General features: G+C 38.0%; 1 protein-coding gene across 4 annotated transcripts in view; it reads right to left on the bottom strand.

The window, feature by feature from the left end:
- The window catches only part of LOC149244636 (uncharacterized), a 110,093-nt gene that overhangs the window by 65,603 nt on the left and 19,883 nt on the right, over positions 1-24,607 (bottom strand). For all 4 annotated transcript variants that reach the window (XR_016246756.1, XM_089374940.1, XM_089374941.1 and 1 more), the window contains exon 5: positions 5,961-6,260. Coding sequence is in view for 3 of the 4 variants with exons in the window: in XM_089374940.1 (XP_089231066.1) it covers positions 5,961-6,260 (300 nt within the window). In the remaining variant the exon portion in view is untranslated. The remainder of the gene's footprint in view (positions 1-5,960; positions 6,261-24,607) is intronic.

Raw genomic sequence — 24,607 nt, forward strand, 5'->3', positions numbered from 1 at the left:
CACATTATGAGGATACAAAGAGCAACACCACAACAATTGGAAGAAAAAAAAGCAAAAGGGCTTTGTTACAAAGTGGAAGGAAAAATTATGGAAACAAGGAAGTCTACCCCTCACCAGTATAAAGATGGAAGTGTTGTTTCTCCTAGCCTTCCATAGACTACAAGGGTTACACCACAACAATTGGAAGAAAAAAAAAAGGGCTTTGTTACAATTGTGATAAAAAAATACATCAAAGGTCATAAGTGTGCTGAGAAGAAATATTTTACATTGATTGTGGAGAGGAGGAAGAAAAGAATCAAGAAATGTCAGAAGAAGAGTATATACACCAGGAACCAACCCTAGAGAAAGAAGAAATGAATCGGACCACATCTTGTAAAGCATTGGAAAGAATTACTACTCCTCAAACTCTTAAGATAGAAGGACATATCAAGAAAAAAAGGTTCAAGAAGTGAAAGACCACATCAAGAAAGAAGAAATGACTCCGACCATATCTTGTAATGCAATGGCCGGAATTACCACTCCTCAAACTAGCAAGATAGAAGGACATATCAAAAAGAAAAATGGTCAAGAAGTGAAAGATCACATAGAGCATCAAGAAATGAATCCGACCATATCTAATAATGCACTGGAAGAAATTACCACTCCTCAAACTCTCAATATAGAAGGGCATATCAAGAAGAAAAAGATTCAAGCAGTGAAAGATCACATCGAGCATCAACAACAAATTCTCCAACTTTTAAAGGATAACGCCACTTTGGTGCAGAATCGAATGAAACAACAGGCAAATCAACATCACAATGAAAGAAGTTTTGATGTAGGCAATTGGGTATTTTTATAGTTACATACATACAAACAAATGTCCCTCAAGAAAACTATTTATGAGAAGGAAATGCTGGCAATACTACACGCACTTAAGAAATGGCGACCTTACCTAATGGAAAGACACTTCAAGGTAAAAACGGATCATGATAGTATTAAATACTTTTTAGAACAAAGATTATCCTCTAAAGAGAAACAAAAATGGGTCACAAAGATGTTGGGTTATGACTTTGAAATCATCTACAAAAAAGGGAAGCAAAATGTTGTGGCAGATGCACTCTCAAGAAAGGATGAGGATGTGGAAGCACTGTTGTGCGCCATTTCTATTATCCAACCAGATTGGATAAACGAAACAAGGTACGAATGGAAGAAGGACGAAGAAGTATGACCACTCATTCAAAAGTTGCAGAAGATCCCAGTTCAAACAATATTGCCAGAACTTGATGGGGAAGGAAAAATCATATTGGAGCCTGGAGCAGTCACAGAAAATAAAACCCGACAGCTATGAAATCGATCAATTTCAAAGTATCTCATCAAGTGGAAGAACTTACCCGCTGAAGATTCCACATGGGAGGGCAAGAATTTTATACAGGAGCATCAAGAACTACTCAAGCATTGAGGTCAACACTTTTTGAAGGAAAGGGGCATGTTAGGTCCCTATATTACTAGTGTAACCCCTTATTGTTATTAGTACAACCCCCTTATTATATTGTTGTGCCCATGTAGTCCCCATATTGTTATTATTGTGCCCCATAAAAGCCCACTATTGCTATTATTGTGCCCTTACATTATTATTGTTATGTTGGCTCTAATTATATTATGACCCCTTAGACTCCTATATATAGAAGGGAAGTCTTGTCGTTTGTATCATCCAAGAATTGTTCATTTGTGTAATGTAAAGGAGGTTGCCCCCTCGAAGAGGCTTATTTCTAAGGCATTCATGTATCTTTTCTATCTTTTTGTGAGCTGGTTTCATAACAATGTCCAAAGTTCAATGCTTTGGTTGCAATGGAACTCTAAGAACAATAAAAGCAACAAAAGGAAGGAAAGAACTAAAGCACTTGCCACTGAAGATGAAGGAGCCAAAAAGAAACCCAAGGTCAAAGACAACAAGGACCTCTACTATTAAAGAATATAGCAAGTACCAGGATTGCAAGCAAGTTTGATTTTCATTTCCTAGTTAGAAGATGGCAGTTAGAGTAGCAGTTACAGTTATATTTGGAGGATAGAAAATTTGTGGGATTCGTTAATTGCAAAGTCATGGATACAGTATATAAGTGGTTGCAATCAGTTTCCAAGCATCAACTCAGATTTTTGTGAGGCTCCAACCTTGAGAGCTCCAACTCTGTTTCGCCAAGGCAACAATCTTGGACTTAGGAGCAACAACCCCCAAGAACTTCAATCCTTTCCAGTTCCTGAGACACCGTCCCAAAGACACCTATCCTTCTTACTTCTGAGGCACCAGCCCCAAGGACTCCAATCCTTCTTGCTTCTGAGGCACCAACCCCAAGGGTTCCGACCCAATCTTGTCAAGGCACGTTTGATAGTAATGTTCTGCTCTCAGAACTTTTCATCACTGAATTATGTCTGTTTACAGCTTCACTGTAGTCTCCATGCTACAGCATCAATGACAACCAATCTTCTCATGGAGGAGCCTTTACAACTCTTCATACTGCCCACACAGAGTCTCCAATAGCCTTCATGACCTCTGATAATGTCTCCACACAGCTTTAGTGAGTCCACTGTTAGTTGTACTAAGCTCTGCATAAGACCCAGCCTTTTGTTCAAGCATATGTTCTTATTGTCACAGTGAATGCTTCAGCATGACTGTTCCTCTGCTGACTATTTCTGCCCTTCGACTATCTCTTGTCCTATTGGTCCTTCGGCCCTTTTTTCTGTTCTGCTAGACCCTCTCGCTACCTCTGTTTCTTCCAACTGTATCAACAGCATTCAACCACCTTCTATTCTCTCTTTTTCCTGTTTTTATGCATTCCTCATGCCTCTGTCTTTCAGTTTCCTCTTTTTCGCTAGCTCTTTGGCTTCCTCAACGCTCGCTTCAGCTCCCTCTGCGCTGGCTTACCCTTCGGCTTCCTGGCTTCTCAATCGTTGTAGCTTCCTCTGTCTCTTTGTGCTCACAGGACACGTTCATTCATGAGAGAGGACCAAACACACAAAGCAAAATTGTTGCCTGTTCAAACTGTAACAGAGCCCCGTTTTTTTCAACGATAATAGGCATACACAGAGACAGTTTTGTTTAACGGACATGCCACGTCCCAATCGCAATCGCAATCAGCTTGATTCAGCCTACTGAACTATCGTTCAAGCCTCCTGAACTATCGGGAGCGTTATTATAGGCTTTTGGCCTAAAAAACCCCACGCAATACAAATGTTTAAATACACAGGAAATATATGAAAAACCACGAGCGAAGCGCTAAGGGCGAACTTCAAAAAATATTACTCTCGCATCTATAACTGCTTCAGGTCCGCCTTGTAATCACAATCGGCAGTCGCCAATGGACGTGATATGACATTAAGCCAAATTGCAATGTTGCATCGGGTCTGGTCTTGCAATCGCAATCGGTGCTTGCGGGAGGACAGCCCTTTGTGTATCATTGCGATGGGCGGATGCGATATATCATAAAATGTTTCATAATGTGCAACGGGTCCGTTACATAATATATATATATATATATATATATATATATATATATATATATATATATATATATATGTTGTAATTTGCAAGTGTTTAACGTGGCGAGGCTTAAGCCCCGCATACATAACGATATATATGGAATACTACCCGGACTTCACCTGTTTATATCTCCAGACATATATGTCGTCGGGTCCGCATATATGTATCACAATCGGGGGTTTGGGGTGATGGCACATAGCCGAACCGTCAATTTCACTGTCGTCGATATATATATATATGCCCGCTCCAATAGTGTATTCCAATGCAACTCAGTCTTCCGCCTCCGATAGTGTATTTGCAATATATATGTGAGTTTCGCCTCCGATAGTGTATTCTGCGCATACTTATATAAACTCTGCCTTTTCCGCTCCGATAGTGTATTTGCATATATGTATGGTTTTTTGTCGTCGATGGTGTATATAGCCTATATATATATGTTTATGCCGCCGATAGTGTAAATGCATATATATATATATATATATGAGTCTGCGCCTCCAATAGTGTAAATGCATGCATATACTCTATATAGCTCCCGATAGCTCTGTCTGCTTCCTCTGATGGCTCCGATAGCTCTGATTGCTTCCTCCAATGGCTCTGTCTGCTCTTTGCTCTGTTTGCTCCTCTGATGGCTCTGTTTGCTCCTCTTGGCTCCTCCGATAGCTCTATTTGCTCCTCTGTTTGCCCTGTTCTTCTTTGGCATATATATATGGCACCTCCTGTAGCTCTGTTTTGGCATATATATATATATATATATATATATATGGCTCCTCCTGTAGCTCCTCTTGGTTCTTCTTGAGCATGTATTACATAAAATGCTCTTCCAATATGGCTCATCTTGCTCCAATGTGGCTCCTCTGGCTTGGCAATGTCTTTCAAAGAGACCTCCTCTGTTTGCTCTGATATTCTGCAATATGCCTCTCTTGCTAACTCCTCCGTTAACAGACTATTGCTTATGGCTTGGCTATCCTGATGGCCTTGCTCCCGTCTCTTCATGGATCTGCTTTGCTTCCCCTTGGCTTCATATCGCCATCTAGTATCTAGAATATTGCAATATTGACATCAATGACAACCTAGGTCAACAATAGAGGGGGTGGGGGTGTGTAAATAGCTTTAGGGGGGGCTAGATTAGGTTAGAATTAGGATTAGTTATTAGAAAATAAAAAATAAAAAAAACGATTTTTTTTATTGCCCAGGTCGAGCGGTCATGGGCCCCGCAGACCAGCGGAACCGGTCCAAACCAGTTCGGTATCGAACCGGTCCAGACCGGTTCGGTATCCAACCGGTCTTTTCCAGTTCAGATCGGCTTTGCCTCCAAACCGATCGAACCGGCCAGTTTTGCCGGAACCAGTTTAGTTCTGATAACATTGCTTCTGAGAAGGCCGACAATGATAAAAATTGAATATATATAAAAAAAACATGTTCAACACGTTTTTTTAATGTATCTTCAATTTTTATCATTGTAGATCTCCTCAGAAGTATGCACAATGGGTGATCGTTGGATATGAAATTTAACACATTTTTTAATATATGTTCAATTTTTATCATTGTGAGTCTTCTCAGAAGTATGCACAATAGGTGTTCTTTGGATGTGGAATTTAATTCCGCATCCATCAAGTGTCTACATTTCAAATTTGAGTAAACCTATAAGGAGATAAGCCAAAAATACATTTAAAAAAATATTTTTCCCCTCCAAAATATTTATACCTCTTTTTAAATTTAAAGGATTTTGATTGGTTTACAACTTTACATATTATGTACAAAAAAATTTCATGAACACTTTTAGGCTGAAATTTCCTCTAATGAAAGTTTGACAGACCAGCTATTAAACTTATGAAAGTGACTCCAATTTTGAAAAAGACACTTCACTATTATTTCATGTCTGTTCTTTTGGTTTAAGTTGGGTGACAGTGGCATCAGAGCAACCATTTGTTCCCAAGACATCAAGGAAATGTTTGGCACAAAAGCCATACATTTGTGTATGCAAAGACATCAGTCAAATATAAGGAGGGCATGACATAATGCTTGCATACATGACAGGTAAGTTTATATTATATTTAATTCAAAAAAAAATTCAAATATTAAATGCAATGCTTTAAATACTAAAGAGAAAGATTACGAAAGGCAAATATAGACAATAGCGAGATGGAAGATTACAAACGGGAAAGATGTATGAATAAATTGGCGAAGGAAGCAGATTGACATGGCAACCAACAAATGGATAATTGACCAGCAGATGTAAGCATAAATCAAGGAGGCCTATTGCCTAAACTGTTACAATTTCAGAAACTTTTTCCATCTCCACGTTTCAAGTAACTTAGGACAATATATTCCAAAGTTCAAACAATCTCAAGAAAAATGGAAATTCCTCTAACTTACCTATGAAAGTTGTCAGTGTAAATAAAACCAATCAATAAATTGAAGCTAAAGTCATGTCAAGCGATGTCACCTTTGCTTTATTCCTTTTGAATCTGGGTCGATCTTTCACTGCTAACATATTCTTACTCTTGCTCCTATCTCTTGACTCTATTTTCTTTGGCATTTCATCCCCTAAAATTCCAGGTGCACTGGTGACATCTGCTTGGGTTGCAGTCTTCTTTGCTTCACGGGCTTCCAACAATTTGAATTCTCTTTCCATCATATGGATGCGTTCAGCTTCAGTCATCTTAGCAATTTGATGCTGATATTCAGAAGGAGGTTCAAGAAGCAAGTAATTTTTTTGAACAAATACAACAGGAACACCTTGAACCTGTAAACCGACAAAATATAATATCAATAGACAATAATCAGCAATGTCTCTGCAAAGCCGAAGAATCTACATCTAATGGATGGAAGTAATCAAGCTTTCTGGAATCAAGGGTCCAATTCCTAAGTGGATAAAAGTTATAAACACCTGGAAACCAATGAAAATAGAACTATAGCTCTTAATGACCACCTTTTGCACCAATATCAAATGAATTCATGCCAGAAAATATCAGGAAATCAAAGAACTCATAATACAGGTAAATATCACATCCTGCTATCAAGGTTCTATCGGAATTGATCAGTATATTGCAGGATAGAAAGGACAATGCAATTTACTTTACCAACCAGATTGATTTTGAATAAAACTTGAAAGTATCTTAAGAAAATGCATTTGTATAATCCTTCATTTGCTTCTTAATACTCATTTGAAAATCCATTTTGTAAATACATTTCCACAGTGCTGATTAAAGGCATCCATGTCTCCTAGTCAGGTATGAAAGCATCCTTGTTTGATCTTAACAGATTATGCAAACTGGTTTTTGGTTCCAAGAAGTCCATACATTGAGCATAAGAATAGTCATCTCTGAACGTATATGGATTAAAAAATTTAAATAGAGCAACTATAAAGGGAAAAAATCACTTTGAATAGACATAATTATCTTGCACAGATTGGCGTGAGGTCAGTTTACCACCATTTCTCAATTCCAGAAGATGATAAAGAGAAATTATGTTAATAACAGAAAGTTCAACTTCAATCGGTTAGCAAACCCAAACTCGACTACCATTTGTAGGCAGAAGTGGAAGAGTTTGGAAGATTTATTTATTATCTGTGGATTAGTCAAGTGAGGATTAATGATGAGGAGATTAAGTTATTATGGGCAAAATTATCTACCTGATGGGTGTTATACCCCAGAAGCTGGATATCAGGCATTAACTGTTTCCATGGAGGAGCAACAGGTAGTGCAGTGGTGGGAACTCATTCAGAAATTTAAATGCCCTTTTAAAAACCCACATATTTATGTGGCAGGCTCTCTGGAAGAAAGTTTTAACCTGGGATATACTACCGAAAAGAGGCACAATGATATAGGAGGTGTATTCCATGCAAAGTGTGATCTGAATCTATTGATCATCTGTGTGTGGACTGTCGTAATACTCTTCAGCTATGGAAGGAGCTGGAGAAGCTCAATGGCCTAATAGGTTAATAAACCAGTGTCTCTATCAAGGCATGCATGGGGATTATGGTTGGCCTGGAATGCTTTGGTTTTCAATCCATACAATTTAGTGTGCTGTTCAGACACCAGAGCATGGTTATCCTTGAAAATTTCTGTCAAACAAAATATGAGAAAATGACTAAAGAAATCAAGTAAGAACAGATTGACACAAGTGATTCTTGGGCTTTTTTTGATGGAGCAGGTCAAGAAATTCTCTCTTAGGAGCTGTTGGGGTACTCTATCTGAGGGACGAACATGTTTTCAAGTTCAGAGGCCTGGAAAGTGGCACAAATAATCTAACTGGACCAATGCCTTTAGTCATTTACACTAGCTGCTAGCAGCCGATAAAAGTGTAGACCACACTCAACTCTTTGCTGTCTCTTCTGTTGTTATTAGTTCGATAAATGGAACTTATAGGATGGATAACTATATTTTAAGACCAGTTTATGATGAGATAACACTGGCAAGCTCCTCATTTAACAGGATATCCTTTGTACATGTTTACAGGGAAAGGAACAAGGATGCTGATGCACTTCCAAGGGCTGGGCTTAGCATGGACATGGGTTTGTGGCACATTCAGGAATCTATCGATGGTCACATCTCTGAATATTTTCACACTACGTTTTGTTAGCAGTTTTGGGTCAGTTTGCTTCTGTCCTATGGGACGCAGACATGTATCTGTTCTCAAGTGGCTAATGTTTTTTGTACTTAAGATGGTATTATGGGATTGTGAGAGATTGCTATTGTATTTTGATTAAAGGAGAAAGGATGGGCTGGAAAATCAGTGAACGATGTTCTTGTGCCCTTTTTGAAGCTATGTTGGAATGCACAGGAATGCATATGCAGAATGAAATTTGGTATATTATTAATAAATTACGAAAAATACAGCTTGATAAACAAAATTGTAAAGACACTTCTCAGAGAGCTTATGGAAACTAAAAACTTGGATCCACTTCAAAACCTGTACAAAACATCCAAACACACATGCTGGTACTCGAAAGTTAAGAATAATAGAAAAGATAAAGCTTCAACATGGCAAATGGAAAATGCCATCGGCAATAGATTTTCAAGGATTGAATCCACATACTGTGTTTCATTCTTTTATTGTTTTCAGGTCATTAAATAAAGTTTCTCGATAACATCTCCACAAAAGCAACAGCTACATGCATACAGCTAGCAGCATATGCTCCTAGTCCACAATATACTTAGAATAGTCCTTGAACCCTCTCACAGAGAACAAAACGAATGCACATGCATAGAATCAAAGATACTGAATCACATACAAGCAAATGTGGGTAAATATCTTTTATATATCCATATTGAAAATTGTTAACAAACAGCTAAGCCACTCGTAGAAGATGATCACACACACTATACATCAATTAGTCTGACCTTCTAGAAGGGAGAGTTTTGTTTACATACTTGATATTGGTCAGCTGGTTGCTAAACAAACGGAGGTACTGACTATGCAAATTGAACTTATCCATCACTATGTTCATCCTTCATCGAACACCTGAACAGTTGAATTACAATATTTCTTGGGCTTTTAACACTTGGTAAAGCAATTGTTACCCACAAAATTCTTGTTCATCCAATATAATTCTTGTAAGTGGAGGTTTTGGCCTATTAGCCACTACTCTGAAATCAGTTTCTGCATTGTAATGCATAGAGATATCGGTCTGAAACCATTTGGCGACAGGGAAGTAGTCCCTTTTTAAATCAATAAAAAATAGTTGTGTTCAAGGCTCTCAGTAACTGTTGATGTTTGTAGCTCGGGAAGGTACTTCTGCATAGGCCTATGTGTCTAGGCATGCAGAAGTCACCCACAATCTCCTTAGGTACTTGCTCTAGTGTGAACAAGTTGCTAATGTAACTTAGGCTAAGTCTAACTTAGGAAAAAGCACGTATTATTATGTTAGCTAATTGAGCTAAAGAAACTTAAGGAAAAGTAAAGTAAATTACTTTAGTAATTATGTTTTAATCTCAGCCATTGATCTCAAGTGAGGTGAGATCTAAACTCGGTTGTCAATCATTTTGGAGATTAGGGTTAAGGATTTAGTTCAATGTAAAGTTATAAAAACAAAGGCTAGGGGAAGGGGAAAGACACACTACAGCAGTACAAGATTGAGAGAGCCTTCTAAGTGAATGTTTCGTCCGAGGAAGGGTGGCAAGGAGATTCGGATCAGCCAGAGAGAGTTGATCAGCCAGATCTAATCCAGGGTTATAAGCTATTCCTTAGTTGGGCCATCATCCTAGGATAGAAGCTCAAGTAAGTTTGGATTATAATGAAAAACTTTGATTGGGCAGAATTTGCATGTCATTTTTATGAGATTGGTTATTTTAATTTTGCTTCTGCTAACTAAGTTAAGAACCTAGCTATGTAAGTAATTCTGTAGATATGCAATCTGTTAGGTTAATATTTACCATGTGCTAGGTTTAATGGAATCTAACATGGTATCAGAGCTAGAACTCTAAGGGACCGATCTCAAAATTCTTTGTACAGGATCACCAAGGCCAGGTTTGGTCGTGATCGTACATGGCAGAAAAAATTATTTTGCGGAGTGCAGAAGATCGTACAAACCATTGTACAATAACTGAAGTGAAAACTATATAGTGCCACAAGTTAAAAATAAAAAAGGGGTTGACAGTTGTGGTGGTCGACAGACTAGCCCCCAGCCAACCAACCTGTGGAATCCGTTGCCATCCAACAATGGAGTTTGCAATAGATCTAGCCGTAATGAACTGCATGCAAAGGGGGGGTTGAAAATCCAAAGCCGTCCCTAGTCACATGCAAGGCCACTAGGGCAACCATCAGCCATCAACCAACTAGCTCAACGTATCGCGAGGGGAGCCGAATTTTGCTTTTTGAGTAAAAATAAAAAATAAGAAAAGAGTTGGCAGTTGTGGTGGCCAATAGGCTAGCCACCAACAAACCTGCAGTTGACCCACAGCCACCAAGAACCCGTTCTCATGGATTGCATACAGTCGTCAGAGGACTTGCCACAACACAGTGAGAACAAGCCAGGGTTAGTTGCAAAGGAGCATCGCATAGCGAGGAAGTAGCTGGCAACTGGTGGCCAAAAATTGTTGATTTTTTAAAGCATCGGGAGGTATTCCCGCATGCCAAGGAGCCTTCCAAATCAGCAAAAAGAAATTATGAATATTAAAAGAAATTCAAATTTTTATAATGGTTCATGTAGGCTCCAAGAAGCCTAAGTTGTCCCCACCATTAGAGGTGAGCCTTGGTCAAAAAGGGCACCTATTTGACCACTATAAATACACGAGAAAACATCCAATTCGATCATCCAATCAACAATTGACATATCATCTGAAGTAGTCACATGAATGAAAAAAGAAGGACAAATTTGACTGAAATTTGAAAGTTGACCAAGTTTGACCGAGTTGACATTTGACTGAATCTGAATGCAGCTTAGATCTGACTTCAAGACATTGACAACAGGCCGAATTGAGCTCATAATGTCGACCGCAAGACCGAAGATCTTTGTTGACTGAACTTTTGTCTGTTGACTAGCATTTGTTGGAAAATGTAACTAGGTTCGGTCTTCATTAATGTATTTGAGTCATCATGTAATGTACTTCTCAAAAGAATTAAGAAAAGATTTTTTGTTATTATTATTATGACTTATTAAAGCATGGGTTTCATGCTTGGGTCATCATGTTTTAAGTCAAAGTCCCCATTGAGGACTTCAAGGATTTATTATGAATCAATAGAATCATTGTACTTTTAAAGAGACCCTTCTTGGGCTTTTGAATCATGTAAAAAGGTTTAATATTGAGTAAAAAGGTTGAATCATGTAGCAGTCGTCAGGAAGTTTGGCTCCTTGAAGATGACAGATAAACCATTTGTTGACAATGATTGACAAAATCTAGGAATCGCGAAGTTTGATATGACAGGATGCTATTAGGAGTCGAGAACCCTATCACAAAGATAGTTCGAGGAAGAAGTTTTGCTACATAACATCCAAGAAGGTCGAAGCTCAAGAACAATATGATGATACAAGAAGAAGTCATGTAACTACTACTTGAAGATCTCCAGGACAAAACATGTACCTAATGAACGAGACAAAATAAGTTTATGATTGAAGCCTCCTTGTTTAAGAGGGAGTGATGAGGGACACCACATTCTCCATGTGTCAAGCACTAGACCAAGACTAATAGTCGTAAGTCTTAGTGAAGGCACTAGTAAGGAGAATGGAGGATTGGATAAGCATCTATAACCGACACTCTTTAAGGGTCTGACAGGGTATCCAAGATAAGAGTGGTCGAAGAGGACCGATATTCTTTGAGGATTAAAAATCCAAGATAAGAATAGTCCTTAGTGGTTAGAAAATCAAAAGGCAGAAATATTTTCTTATCTAGATTGTTACTTGTGATTATCTTTGAATTCTTATTATCTTCTTCTCATCAAGCAGCTACCAAAAACATAAGTACATGAAGATCAACAAAATAGAGACACAAGATTTAGGCTCTCAACCAGGGCTAAACCCCTCTTCTACAGGAAAACCCAAAAACTTTATCTTATCTTCTTTTAGAACCAAATCAAATGTGATAACCAAGACCTTTGACCAAACCAAAAGACCTCCTCCAATCCACCAAGTCAGCCTCCCAATATGATTAGGAACACTACAATAGTCAACTCTAGTCAAACTGCTTCAATCCTGCAACAACTCATATTTTTGGACCTACTGCATATCTAAAACTTCAGCCCTCCTGCAGCAACCCAAAAACTCACATGTGTGGCAAAAAGAGAGAGAAAAATAGTCTTCAAATCCTTCGTAGGGTTCCTCCTTCTTTGATTTAGGGTTTCCCCTTCTTTCCTTGGAATTTCGCACTTATTTCTTCCTCTTGCAATTACAGATCGAACTTGTTTGATTGGTCTCCAAATGAGGTCGAGTAGCACTACTTTTATGGTCATTCTGTGAGGTTGAATTCTCCTAATGAGTCCGACTTGGTGGAGGAGGCGTAAAATACAATTTTTGACTCAAAAATGTATTCCTTTCTTGACATACAAAGCCCAAGAAGGGTCTAGATAATAATTACAAGGACTATGGAAGACATAAACCCTAGAATCCCTCAATGGGTGCTTTGACCTAAAACAAAATAAACAAAACATGAAACCAATGCTTATAAATAATTTTTCTTTTATAATAAATTTTATTTTCTTTCTTTTTGATAAATACATTATATCATGACTCGAATACAATTATGAAGACCGATACTAGTTACATTTCTCAAAACTCCCTCTTAACTAGGGAGGTATTCATAATTGTTCAACCGGTACAAGGTTGACCTCAATTTGAAATGTTCTTAAGAAGAGTAGAACAACATACGCAATGCTTGGGATACCCTCACTGCCAAGGTATCCTCCCAACAGGGACTAAGCTGTCGCATAGGCATTTGCCACTATAGGTACCATCAAGCTACAACCTTGGTAGTAATCCAACAAGATATATATACCATCTAGGCCTCCATACCCTGACACCAACCCTTACAGGGATCCAAGTATCAACACTAAATCGAAGCTCCAACCGATACCCTCCCTCTGGGATCTAGACATCAACAAAGATCTCAATATTAACCAGGCCACGATGTCCTCCCACGTACCCATCATACAGGCAATTTTATGGTACTTATCTCTCCCTCTCAACCAAATCAGAAATATCCTCCAATTCAAGCATGCTCCTAAAACTAACTTCTTGTTGGGAAGAGATTTCGTCAACACATCAGCTATTTGTTCATCTGTTGGCACATATTGTCGCTTCACGACCCCAACCAATATTCAAATTTTCAATGTATATGTTCTTGTATGCTAGCATAATCTTCGGGGTCTTCAACTATTTTGATGCTACTTAGGCTATCATTAAATCCAAACCAGGGTTCCTTGGGAGCAGGAGCGAAAACGGGTGCGAGAGCGACATTTTCAAAAACTCCCGGTTTGGGAGCGACTCCCGGAGCGTTTTTTATATAATATATATATATATATATAATATTTTGATACATATATGTCAACAAAAACATGTAGAATAATGAATTAGATATAACAACAACAAAATAAAAAACAAAAACAAAACAAAATAAAAAACAAAAAACAAAACAAAACATAGATTGAACCATATAACAACAATCATCTAGAAGTTATAATCTTCATCACCCACTTCCACAAGTTAGTAACATACAATCATGATTCATCAATCGTAAAGTTCAACTTCAAGCTTTCAAAATTCAATATATAACATTTATCATCATTGATCACCAAAGTTGTACTTGTAAGCTAAGTTTAACCAGTACAACAAATAATAACTAACATGAAATGAAATGTTATAAAATGAAATGAAATGAAACAATTTTCACGAAGCATCATATACATAATTCATTACCAATGAGTTATAATTGCCAACTTCAAACTTCAAACCTAAATTGTCATATATTGTTTACAAAAATATCATAATAAATATGAAAGAGTCAACAGTTATAAAAACTACTAGAAACTAGAAAACACAAGTAAATCTATCATCTACATCTTCCTCTTGCCACCACGAATAATGTCTAATTTCTAATGAGGTCGTCGTGGTCTTCTAGGATTCTCCTCCCGCATAGACTCACGACCAGAACCAGAAGGCACATGCCCTCCACGTGAGGATGTACATGGAGGCGGCGACAACAAAGGAACAAGACTCGGAACTCAAGCACTGCTACTGGATGGTGGGGGTGGCATGGTTGTTGCTTCATCTTCCTCTCTCATAAGTTCTGCTTCTAGTTCTTCAAGATGTATAGTGCCATCCTCTAAATTATCATCCTCTGGGTGGTTGTCCCAAATTTTATATGTTGGATCCTCATAAGCCCGATCACAGTAATGACTCAACAACCTCAAGTTGTAGTGCACATAAACCAAGATTTCTGCCCGATTTTCATTGAGTCTGTTTCTTCTCACATTATGCATGAAGTTGTCGCTGCTCCAACACCTCTCTGCAGAAGAAGTATTTACAACCTGTGAGAGAACTTTTTTTGCCAATTTCGGCAAAAGTCCTTGGCCGCCATATGCTTCCCACCATGTGAGAGCATCAAATATGTCTCTATCTTCCATTGCATGGAAGGAACCAAACAAACCAGTGCAACTGAAGTATCTGCTTAATTCAAGACACAGATTAGCACATTCCTCCCTGTCACGTATCAACTTGTCTAATGCTTGCAAATATCTTGTAGACACCTCTTCATCTATATGGGGTTTGACCGTAAACCCACCCCCTGGTGCAAGTTGGCCCAACCAAGATGGAGAGTAGTATTTTGGCATAAGAATATACGCCAAGGCATGTAGTAGAACATTAAGTTTATTCCACCGTGAACACACACAATTGTGAATCAGTGTATACAAGTTGGGATCATCTTTTTGAACAATATACTTTATTTGCCCCAACACGGTATCCATTTGCTCATACACATCCCCAATCGTTGGTTTATCTGTATCTGCAAACCAAATCATGTGATAAATGGGCTTGGTGAATTCCAATACTTGCCTTACACGTGCCCAAAACTAACCATCAAGAGCGGTCTCCTCCACCTGTTCAAAACCTTACCTGTCAACTGCATTTGTAGCCCTTTCCTTTAATACCTGCCAGTGTGGACTTGATACCATGCTAGCCAATGACTCTCTTACCTTCAAAAGGCGCCTGAAGGTGAGGTAATAGCTAGCAAATCTAGTGTTCGCAATCTTCAACAACTCCAATCTTGAGTCACTGCGGAAAAGGCCATGGGTATTGCTATGATTTGTAATAAATTTTATCACTTCTTTGCCTCTCTTGTACAAATCAGCAATCCATTTGTTGGTTTTTATTCTTAATAATATCATGCATCAAAAGGTTCATTGTGTGAACCAAACACCCAGACCAAAATATGTTGAGGTATTTATCCTCAATAATTGCTCAAGCTGCCTTACAAATAGGAGCATTATCAGTGATGACTTGGATGACATTGTATGGCCCAATACGGTCAATTGTTTCAAGTAATGGTTCTGCAATGTTGATGTCAGTCTTGAACTTATCTGAGTAATCATAGCTGAAAAAAAGATGGCACCACTAACAGACACAGCAAGAACACTTATCAATGGCTTGCCTTTTACATTTGTCCATCCATCAAATACAATGGACACCCCATGCTCAGTCCAATAATTTGTCATTCTACTCAAAGAATGTGATATTTTTGCTTTTTCGTGATCAATTCCAACGGTTCTAGCCTTGTCACATCCAAGGCTCTTGTATCCTTTAGGGGCATCATTTATGGCAGAAACCATTTCATGCCAATAAGGTGAGCGAAGAACATTGAATGGTATCCCACATCCAAAGAGAAACCTGTAAACTTTTGAATCCACATCATTCCTACACCCTTCCATCAAGGAAATCTAATATGGTCCTATGCCTTAAAGAGATGTTTGGTGACCTTGTGCCTCCATATCCACTGCCATGGGAAGATGCTGAAAGAGTTCTTAGTGCATGTGATTGTGAGCTTGGTTCAAAGAAACCCTTTGATTTTTTAGATTTGTATTGAGCTTCCTCCTCTTCCCTTATGTATTTGGCTCCATCTGTTGTTGACACACCTGTACAAGTTTTGATTCCTATTTGTTTATCTCCATCCCATGGCCTTTTCCCGCAAACGTGCTCTATGGCACGGGTGTATGAACCTGTGTAATTATTGTTGCAATGGGGGTAGTGAAATTTAGTGGTTCCACCCCCTTTCCCTGCTTCAAGCCTATTAACATATTTCCACAATGGGGTTTGGTCTTGTTTAGTTTTTTGAGCTGACTCATGTTCACTCTGCTCCAGCTCCTCCTCACCAAGGTACTCCTCTATGGAGTTTTCATCAAATCCACTATAACCCACTTCTTCATCCCCTTCTTCATTTTCAACCCTCCTTTTTCTACTCTCCAACACCATAATAACCAAAAAAGGAGCCAAGAAGAAGAAAATGCCAAGCAATATAACCATGATGTTTGAAATTTAAAGTTTTGAATCTGCAAAAAAATGGAATGGGAATGGGAATGGGAAATAGAGAAAAAAAAAAATTATTTATTTAGGAATGAACATAAAAAAAAATTGATAGATTAGAGTGTAGATCCTACCTCTTCGGCCTCCAATCTCCCCTTGCAATCTCTTGCAAGCTCTTCAATCTCCCCAATGATGCCTCTCCTTGCTCCAAATTCTCTCTCTCTCTCACTCTCTCACACTTAGAAATTTAGAATGAAATGAATAATGAGAGGGAGAGGGTTTATTTATTCCCCCCCCTCTCCCTCCCTTTTTTTCCCTCCCCTCCCCATCCTTCTCTCTACGCCACCATCGCCTCTCCCTCCCGCGTGGGCGTCGCTCTCCGCCAAACAAGGCGATTTTTCCAACCCAGGAGCGGTCGGGAGCGATTGCTCCCCGACCGCTCCCTGGTTGGAAAAATCGCTCCTAGAGCGACGCTCCCTCCATCGCTCCCAAAAAAACCAGGGAGCAATTTTTTTAGGTCGGGAGCACGCTCCCGAGTCGCTCCCGCCCGAAGCGTGGATTGGGAGCGGGATCGAGGGGGGGCGCTCCCCCGCAACCCTGATCCAAACAAATTTTCACAAAAGCTTTCCTCTCCAACTTCTCCAGCACCAAATCCAGTCTCAACACTTTCCAAAACATCTTGTTCACAACTTCATTAATCATGAACAACCATTTGTAGTGCTTTAGCCATTCTCCAATCTTCATTCTTTCTTCCTGGTCTTTATTATGCCCTCCCTTTGAACTAGGGAGATATACACTTTCTTTTATCAAGCTTCTTCTCTACTAGAGAACAAATTCATCAGCAACTCAGCCATACTTCGCTTTTTTCTCTTATAACATTGGAGAAATTCATCCTCCCTTTTATCTTTACATGGCAACACAGTCATCTATTACAGTTGCCTTTCTCCATCATGCTCAACATCATCATTAAGTTATGAGGTTTGTAAACATCTTTAACATCCCTGCAAATCTTCAACAACAAGTACAACCAAGCATAAATATAGAGCATGAAGTCAACTTTATCAATATAGGGTTAGCATGTCATCACAATGGGAGCATAATAACTAAGACTTTAGATATCAAAATCTAAACCTAGTTAGGTACAAAATCAACAAGGGTTACACTTTTCATGTCCTAGACTTTCACAGCAATCTATGCTATGGTTTTGTCACAAACCCTAGATTCCTCTACCAAAACTAAACTTTCGATATTAGCAACTAAATTCAATCATAGGGAAAACATTTTACATCTAGGGTTTCCTTATCATGCCCTAGAACCTCATATCAATCTCTACTGGGGGTTTTGTTGCAAAACCTAGATACAAACATCAAAACTAAATTGATCACAATTATAACTGAAGCATCAAAACTTTAATATATACAACAACCAAATTAGGGTTTTAATCAAACAGAAGCATATACAGCTAGGGTATATTCCTAGGATCTTACATTAATTATTGCAAGGGTTTTGTCATAAACTCTAATTCATCAAACCCTAAAAATCTAGTGTCTCATCATTTAGCTTAGACATCAACAAACCCTTAAGATGTTAGGGTTTCATCATAACATCAATAAACCCTAAACATTAAAGGGCTAGGGCTTTATAGTGAACCCTAAAGGGTTACCGTTTTATCAAAGTGAACAAAAGATAGATTATGACAAGGGTTGATTCAATCTAAAGATTAATCACCCTAACAAGCAAGAATCTTTATGATTCAAAACCCTAGACATGAGAGAGTTAGTAATATAAAGCATATTTCAAAAAGATCGTACCTTCTTATATAAAGAAGACTAGCTACAAATCATGTGATCTTAAACATACCTTGAGTTGCTTCTTTTACAAATGTTGTAGGGTTTCTCTACAACAAAGTTTATTTCCTTTTTTGGAGTCTCCCTCTTGATTTTAGAGTATTCCTGCAAACTTTCCTTCCAAGGAAAACACAAGAGAGAGGATTATAAACAAGCACAAATAAAACTTAGAAAAATAGAGGGAATCAATAATGAAAAGAAATAAAGAACAGGATACTTATCTTTTGTGAAAAAGGTGGGGAAGCTCCCTCTTGATTTTACATCAACCTAGACTTGAGAGACTTGATAGAATAAGTCTTTGACTTCACGATCTTCGAATTTAGACTTTTTTAGAGGATTATCACTTGTAGCAATTGTAGCCCGGTCCCTTTCTCTCTTCTTGTTCTTAAGATTATCAGGGCATTGATTCTTATAATGACCCATCTTGTGACAAAGATAGCATTCTTTTTTAAGAGGTCAATCTTCCCTTGATTTTTCTTTGGTCCCTTAAACTTCTTATATCCTCCTTTCTTCTTGGCATGTGCAGAGTAGGCATTTGAAGTATTTTCTTCATTTTCTTGTTTGCCTTCAACCAAGGAAAGACAAGCTTCTTCTTGTATACATGCAGACCACATTTCTCTGAATGATGGAGAGTTCTTCCAACTACTAATTCCAGCTACAAAGGCTTTGGTAGTCCTAATAGAACAGCAATCACAAGTTCTTTTTTAGGTACTACTTCAGCAATTGCTTGCAGTTCATCTCTAATACGGGCAATTCTTACAAAATATGACATTGTATCGTCCTTTGTCATTTTAACTGTTCGAAGTTCATTCTTGAGACTTGCTACTTGCCCAATATTCTTGATTGTGAACAACTTTGAGAGAGCATCATACATTTTTATTGAAGAGTCTAGAGTGGATATGTAGGGAATCAAGTTGTCTTTGACTCCATCCACAATTAAGTTCATGGCAAAAATATCAATTTCTTTGTACTTCTCCTTTCCTATATCATCTGAGGGTTCCTCAACCTTTCCTAGTGCAAAATCCAATACCTTATTCTTTGCAAGGATGAGGTCCATCCTTGTTTTCCATGCTTTATAGTTAGAGGCTCCCTGAAGCTTGTTCTTAGACTTCATTGATGAGGCCATAGGTGTATTTTGATGAAAACTAGATATCTTTGCAACCTTCAATTACTTTTCAAAATGGACTTTCCTTAAGATAATGAGAGCTATTGTCCTTCAAGTTGTCTTTTTCCTTCTTCTTCACCTTAGCTCTGATACCATGTTAGAAAATCAAAAGGCAGAAAGATTTTCTTATCTTGATAGTTACTTGTGATTATCTTTGAATTCTTATTATCTTATTTTATCTTCTTATCATCAAGCAGCTACCAAAAACATAAGTACATGAAGATCAACACAATAGAGACACAAGATATAGGCTCTCAGCCAGGGTTAAAACCCCTCTTCTAGGGGAAAACCCAAAAACTTTATCTTCTCTTCTTTTGAAACCAAACCAAATCAGATAACCAAGACCTTTGACCAGACCAAAAGACCTCCAATCTACTAAGTCAGCCTCCCAATATGATTAGACAAACTTCAAAAGTCAACTCTAGTCAAACTGCTTCAATCCTGAAACAATTCAGATCTTCGGCCCTCCTGCTTTGGAATTTTGGCCCTACTGCAGATATACAACTTCAGCCCTCCTGCTTCAGAATTTTGGCCCTACTGCAGATCTACAACTTCAGCCCTCCTACAGCAACCCAGAAACTCGCACGTGGCAGAAAAGAGAGAAAAATAATCTTCAAATCCTAAGTAGGGTTCCTCCTCCTTTGGTTTAGGGTTTCTCCTTCTTTCCTTGGAATTTTGCACATCTTTCTTCCTCTTGTAATTGCATATCAAACTTGCTTGATTGGTCTCCAAATGAGGTCGAGTAGCACTGCTTTTATAATCATTCTAGGAGGTCGAATTCTCCTAATGAGGCCGACTTGGTGGAGGAGGCATAAAATACAATTTTGACTCAAAAATAAATTTCTTTCTTGACATACAAAGCCCAAGAAGGGTCTAGATAATAATGACAAGGACTATGACTCTTGACATAAACCCTAGAAGCACTCAATGGGTGCTTTGACCTAGAAACAAAATAAACAAAGCATGAAACCCATGCTTATAAATAATTTTTCTTTTATAATAAATTTTCTTTTCTTTCTTTTTGACAAATACATTATATCATGACTCAAATACAATTATGAAGAACGATACTAGTTACATTTCTCAACACTTAGGACATACCTGGTGAACATTTGAATGGGGTATGTGCCTTGAGAGACAATGATGATGGTGTCTATAGTCATTGTCTCCCCAACATTGTGCTCTAATCTAATGAAGAGATACAGCTTGTTAGTCAAGGCCTTGCTATGTTTACAATGTCGGTCATAATGATGAATATAGCTTATCAATCTGACTCTTCTTATGAGAATATTTCAATTTGAGAGTTTCCTTGTACCTTATTGTGTAATTATGAATACCTCCCTAGTTAAGAGGGAGTGTTGAAAATTGTAACTACGTTCGGTCTTCATAATTGTCATTGTACTTATGTAATTATATTTTTTATGAAAAAAGCAAAAAAAAGAAAATTATTTATTATTATTTTTCAAGCATGGGTTTCATGCTCAAAATCAAATTATTATTAGGTCAAGCATGTTCTCCATGCTTCTAGGGTTTGTCAAGTCAAAAGAAAGTGTCATGAGTCAAATCAAAGAACTTGAGTCAAAGTCCTACTTGGACTACTTGAAAAAGATGTAAAAGAACTTTTATTTGAGTAAAAAATAGTCAAATTGTCCTCCACAAGACCAAGTCGACGCAAAGAGGGCACCTATTCAACCTCCTGGAAGGGTATAAATACAGTGCAATTCGACCTCATTTGGAGCATCAGCACATACTTTAGTTTCTATACCAAGAAGAGCAAGAAAAGGAGCGAAAAAGTCAAGAGAAAGAGAAGTTGTCAAAGGAGAGAGAGTAAGAGTCTAAGAAGAGAGAATTTTATGTCACACATGAGAATTTTGCCCTAGTTTCTACCACACGTGCAAAGGTATAGGTCTGCTGAAGGGGCCGACAATTTTAGGAAGACTTGCAAGTCCGAAAATTACAGTTTGACCAGTTTTGTTGACTGTTGACCAACATTGACTTTGTTGAATTTGACTTGGTTAGAGAAGGTTGAAAAGAGGTTTGACTTGGTACTTGGGAAGGGCTTTGTCTTGGTGGTTGGGTCTTGGAATTCTCACTTTGATCTATTCCATAAGAAGAGATTTTTTGGGTTTCCCCCTTGGAGGGGTTTTGCCCTGCCATGGAGCATATTTCTTGTGTTCATTGTCTTTTTGTGATCTTCATAGTTTATGGTTTTGGTAATTGTTTGATGATCAGAACATAATACAAGTAATAAGAAGCCAACACATAATCACAAGCAACTATCAAGTAAAAGAGAAATCAACACTAATCACTGCCCCAAGGATTTCTCAACACCTCGAGGAATCTTCAGAGAAAGCACACCACCTCACAGGAACACAAGCTATATGGCCTTCATGTCACATTTCATTGATTCGGAACCATCAAATTATGAAGAAGCAGCAAGTAAACAGGTATGGAAGGATGCCATGATGGAAGAATATCCGTCTATTATGAATAATGATGTATGGGAAATAGTACCTAGACCAAAAGGGAAATTAGTAGTGACTTCCAAATGGATTTTCAAGATCAAGCATGCAACAGATGGTAGCATTGAAAAATACAAAGCAGATTCGTGGCTAGAAGATTTTCACAAAAGGAGGGAGTTGACTATGACAAAACATTTGCTCCAGTTGCCATGTACTCTATTAGAACTATTGTTTCTCTTGCTTCGGTTATGGGTTGGAAAATACATCAAATGGACATAAAGACTACATTCCTAAATGGAATGATTGAAGAAGAAGTATACATTGAGCAACCCAAGGTTTTGAAATACATGGGAAGGAATCCCATGTTTGCAGATTGAAAACGGCTTTGTATGGTTTAAGGCAAGCACCCCGAACTTAGTATTCCAAAATTAATGGATATCTGATGAGTTTAGGCTTCACTAGAAGTGATGTTGATCCTGATCTTTACTTTATGATTGTTGAAGGAAATCCTTTGATCTTGGTGTTATATGTTGATGATATGTTCCTCACCGAAACAAAGAAAACTCACATTGAATGTAAAAGGGAATTGGCCTCTAGATTTGAAATGAAGGATCTTGGTCTAATGCACTATTTCTTGGGATTGGAGGCATGGCAACAATTTGATGAAATCTTTCTTGGACAAGGAAAGTATGTTGTTCAACTTTTGAAGAAATTTGGCACAATGGACTGTAAGTCCATGGTCACACCCATGGTATCTAATCTAAAGAAGCTAAATGATTCTTTGGCAAATTTTGAGGACCCCACTTTGTATAGGAAACTAATTGGATCCTTGATGTTCCTAGTTAACACTAGGCCAGACATTTGTTTTGTAGTTAACGCCTTGATTCAGTATATGGTCAAGCCAAGACAATTACATTGGATTGTAGCAAAACATATTTTGAGATATTTGCGTAGCAACATTGAATATGGATTAAGATGTGTCTCCAATAATAAAATAGAACTACAAGGATTCTTTGATTTAGATTGGGCTGGAGATGCAGAAGACAAAAAGAGTACATCAAGGTGTTGTTTCACTTTGGGATCTGCTATGATACCTTGGTTTGGCAAAAAACAAACCTCAGTTGCACTTAGCATAGCAGAGGCTAAATACATCACAGCCAATGCAGCCAGTCAGGAAGTAGTATGGCTTTGAAAGCTATTTGTTGGATTATTTAACCAAGAACTTGAACCCACCGTGATATTTTGTGATAACCAAAGTTGTGTAAAGATTTCAGAAAATCCAATTTTTCATGACAAGTCTAGACTCTAAACATATTGAAATTAAATATCATTTTATTCAAGACCTGGTACATCAACGAGCAGTGGAACTCAAGTATATATCCATTGATGAACAAATTGTAGATATTCTTACTAAGCCTCTATCTAGAGTGAAGTTTGTATACTTCAAAGATAAGCTTGGTGTACTTCAAAATACCTCTCTTGTTGAGAGGGAGGATTAATGTCGTTATTAGATTAGATATACCATAGATATACCATCTCTTAGAACTAGAAGGACTTGGATGGATCATGAAGGATCAAGGGGAGATGGAACTCATTCACCAAATCCAGGAGAACTTGGTTTCCAAAAGGACTTGGCCAGTGTCGTAAAGGACTTTGACAAAAGGTGGATGATCATAGGGAAAAATTGGACATATCGATTCCTACAAGCCAAAAAGACTTGGCTACCAGAAGGAATTCACTAGATTATTGTTGAATGGTGTTGTTATTGATGCCAACGTAATTATTGAACACTCTTAATATTTGTCTAGATTGCATCCATTGGACACTCTAAAGGAAGAAGCTTTGGAAACCCTAGAAGCCTCACACTCGTTTGAAAATTTCGAGGACAAATATTGGTGAATTTGCTTCTTAAACCACTGTCAATGAATGTTCCTCATCGTGTTGATTCTAACGGTATGTGGCACATCACGAGACTCCTCGCGGTTGAGGAGAAATGCTCACACAAAGTTGATAACCCCATTCAGTGGTTAAAAACCCCAAAGGAGGTACTACAAAGAAATTTATTTAGTTGAGAAATCTAAATTAAAAAGGTATGGTCAAACTTCCCAAAAAGTGATGGTGGGGCATCATTATATTGGTCAAGTTAATGGCACATTTCATAAGAAAAAAGGAAGGGGTGAAAATTTAATTTATTATGGTCAAAACATCAAAAGAAATATTCAAAATTCTCTCCTAAGTCAGCTTCAACAAAGAGCAAATTTCTCCTATAAATATACATGAATTACATCCATCTCCAAGAGACAAGAATATACTTGCACATATCCTTAGAAGTTTGCGGCTCTATTGAACAGTGACATATCAAAAGAGGCTCGATTACTTTGGCTCTATGGAACAGTGATTGAAAGATTGAAGTATTTCTTTCTGTGCATCTCAACCTATGGAATAACATGTAGGGTTAGGCTCTTGAAGGGGTTTCAATGGGATTCGCTAGGCTTTTTCATTCATGTTTTACAGATCAATCTGGCTAGGGCACAAGCATCTTGTGATCCCTATCCTTTGCGGCTTTTATACTATGTCACACCTTGCATTTGAATTGTTGGGGTTTTGCACTCGTTTTACAAATCTATATCAATGTATTTTGAAACCTCAAATTCCCTACAGCCTTGA

The sequence above is a fragment of the Pinus tabuliformis genome, chromosome 8 (genome assembly GCF_031772625.1).
Source record: "Pinus tabuliformis cultivar Carrire ecotype Pingquan chromosome 8, CPIR1, whole genome shotgun sequence".
NCBI classification, from domain to species: domain Eukaryota; kingdom Viridiplantae; phylum Streptophyta; class Pinopsida; order Pinales; family Pinaceae; genus Pinus; species Pinus tabuliformis.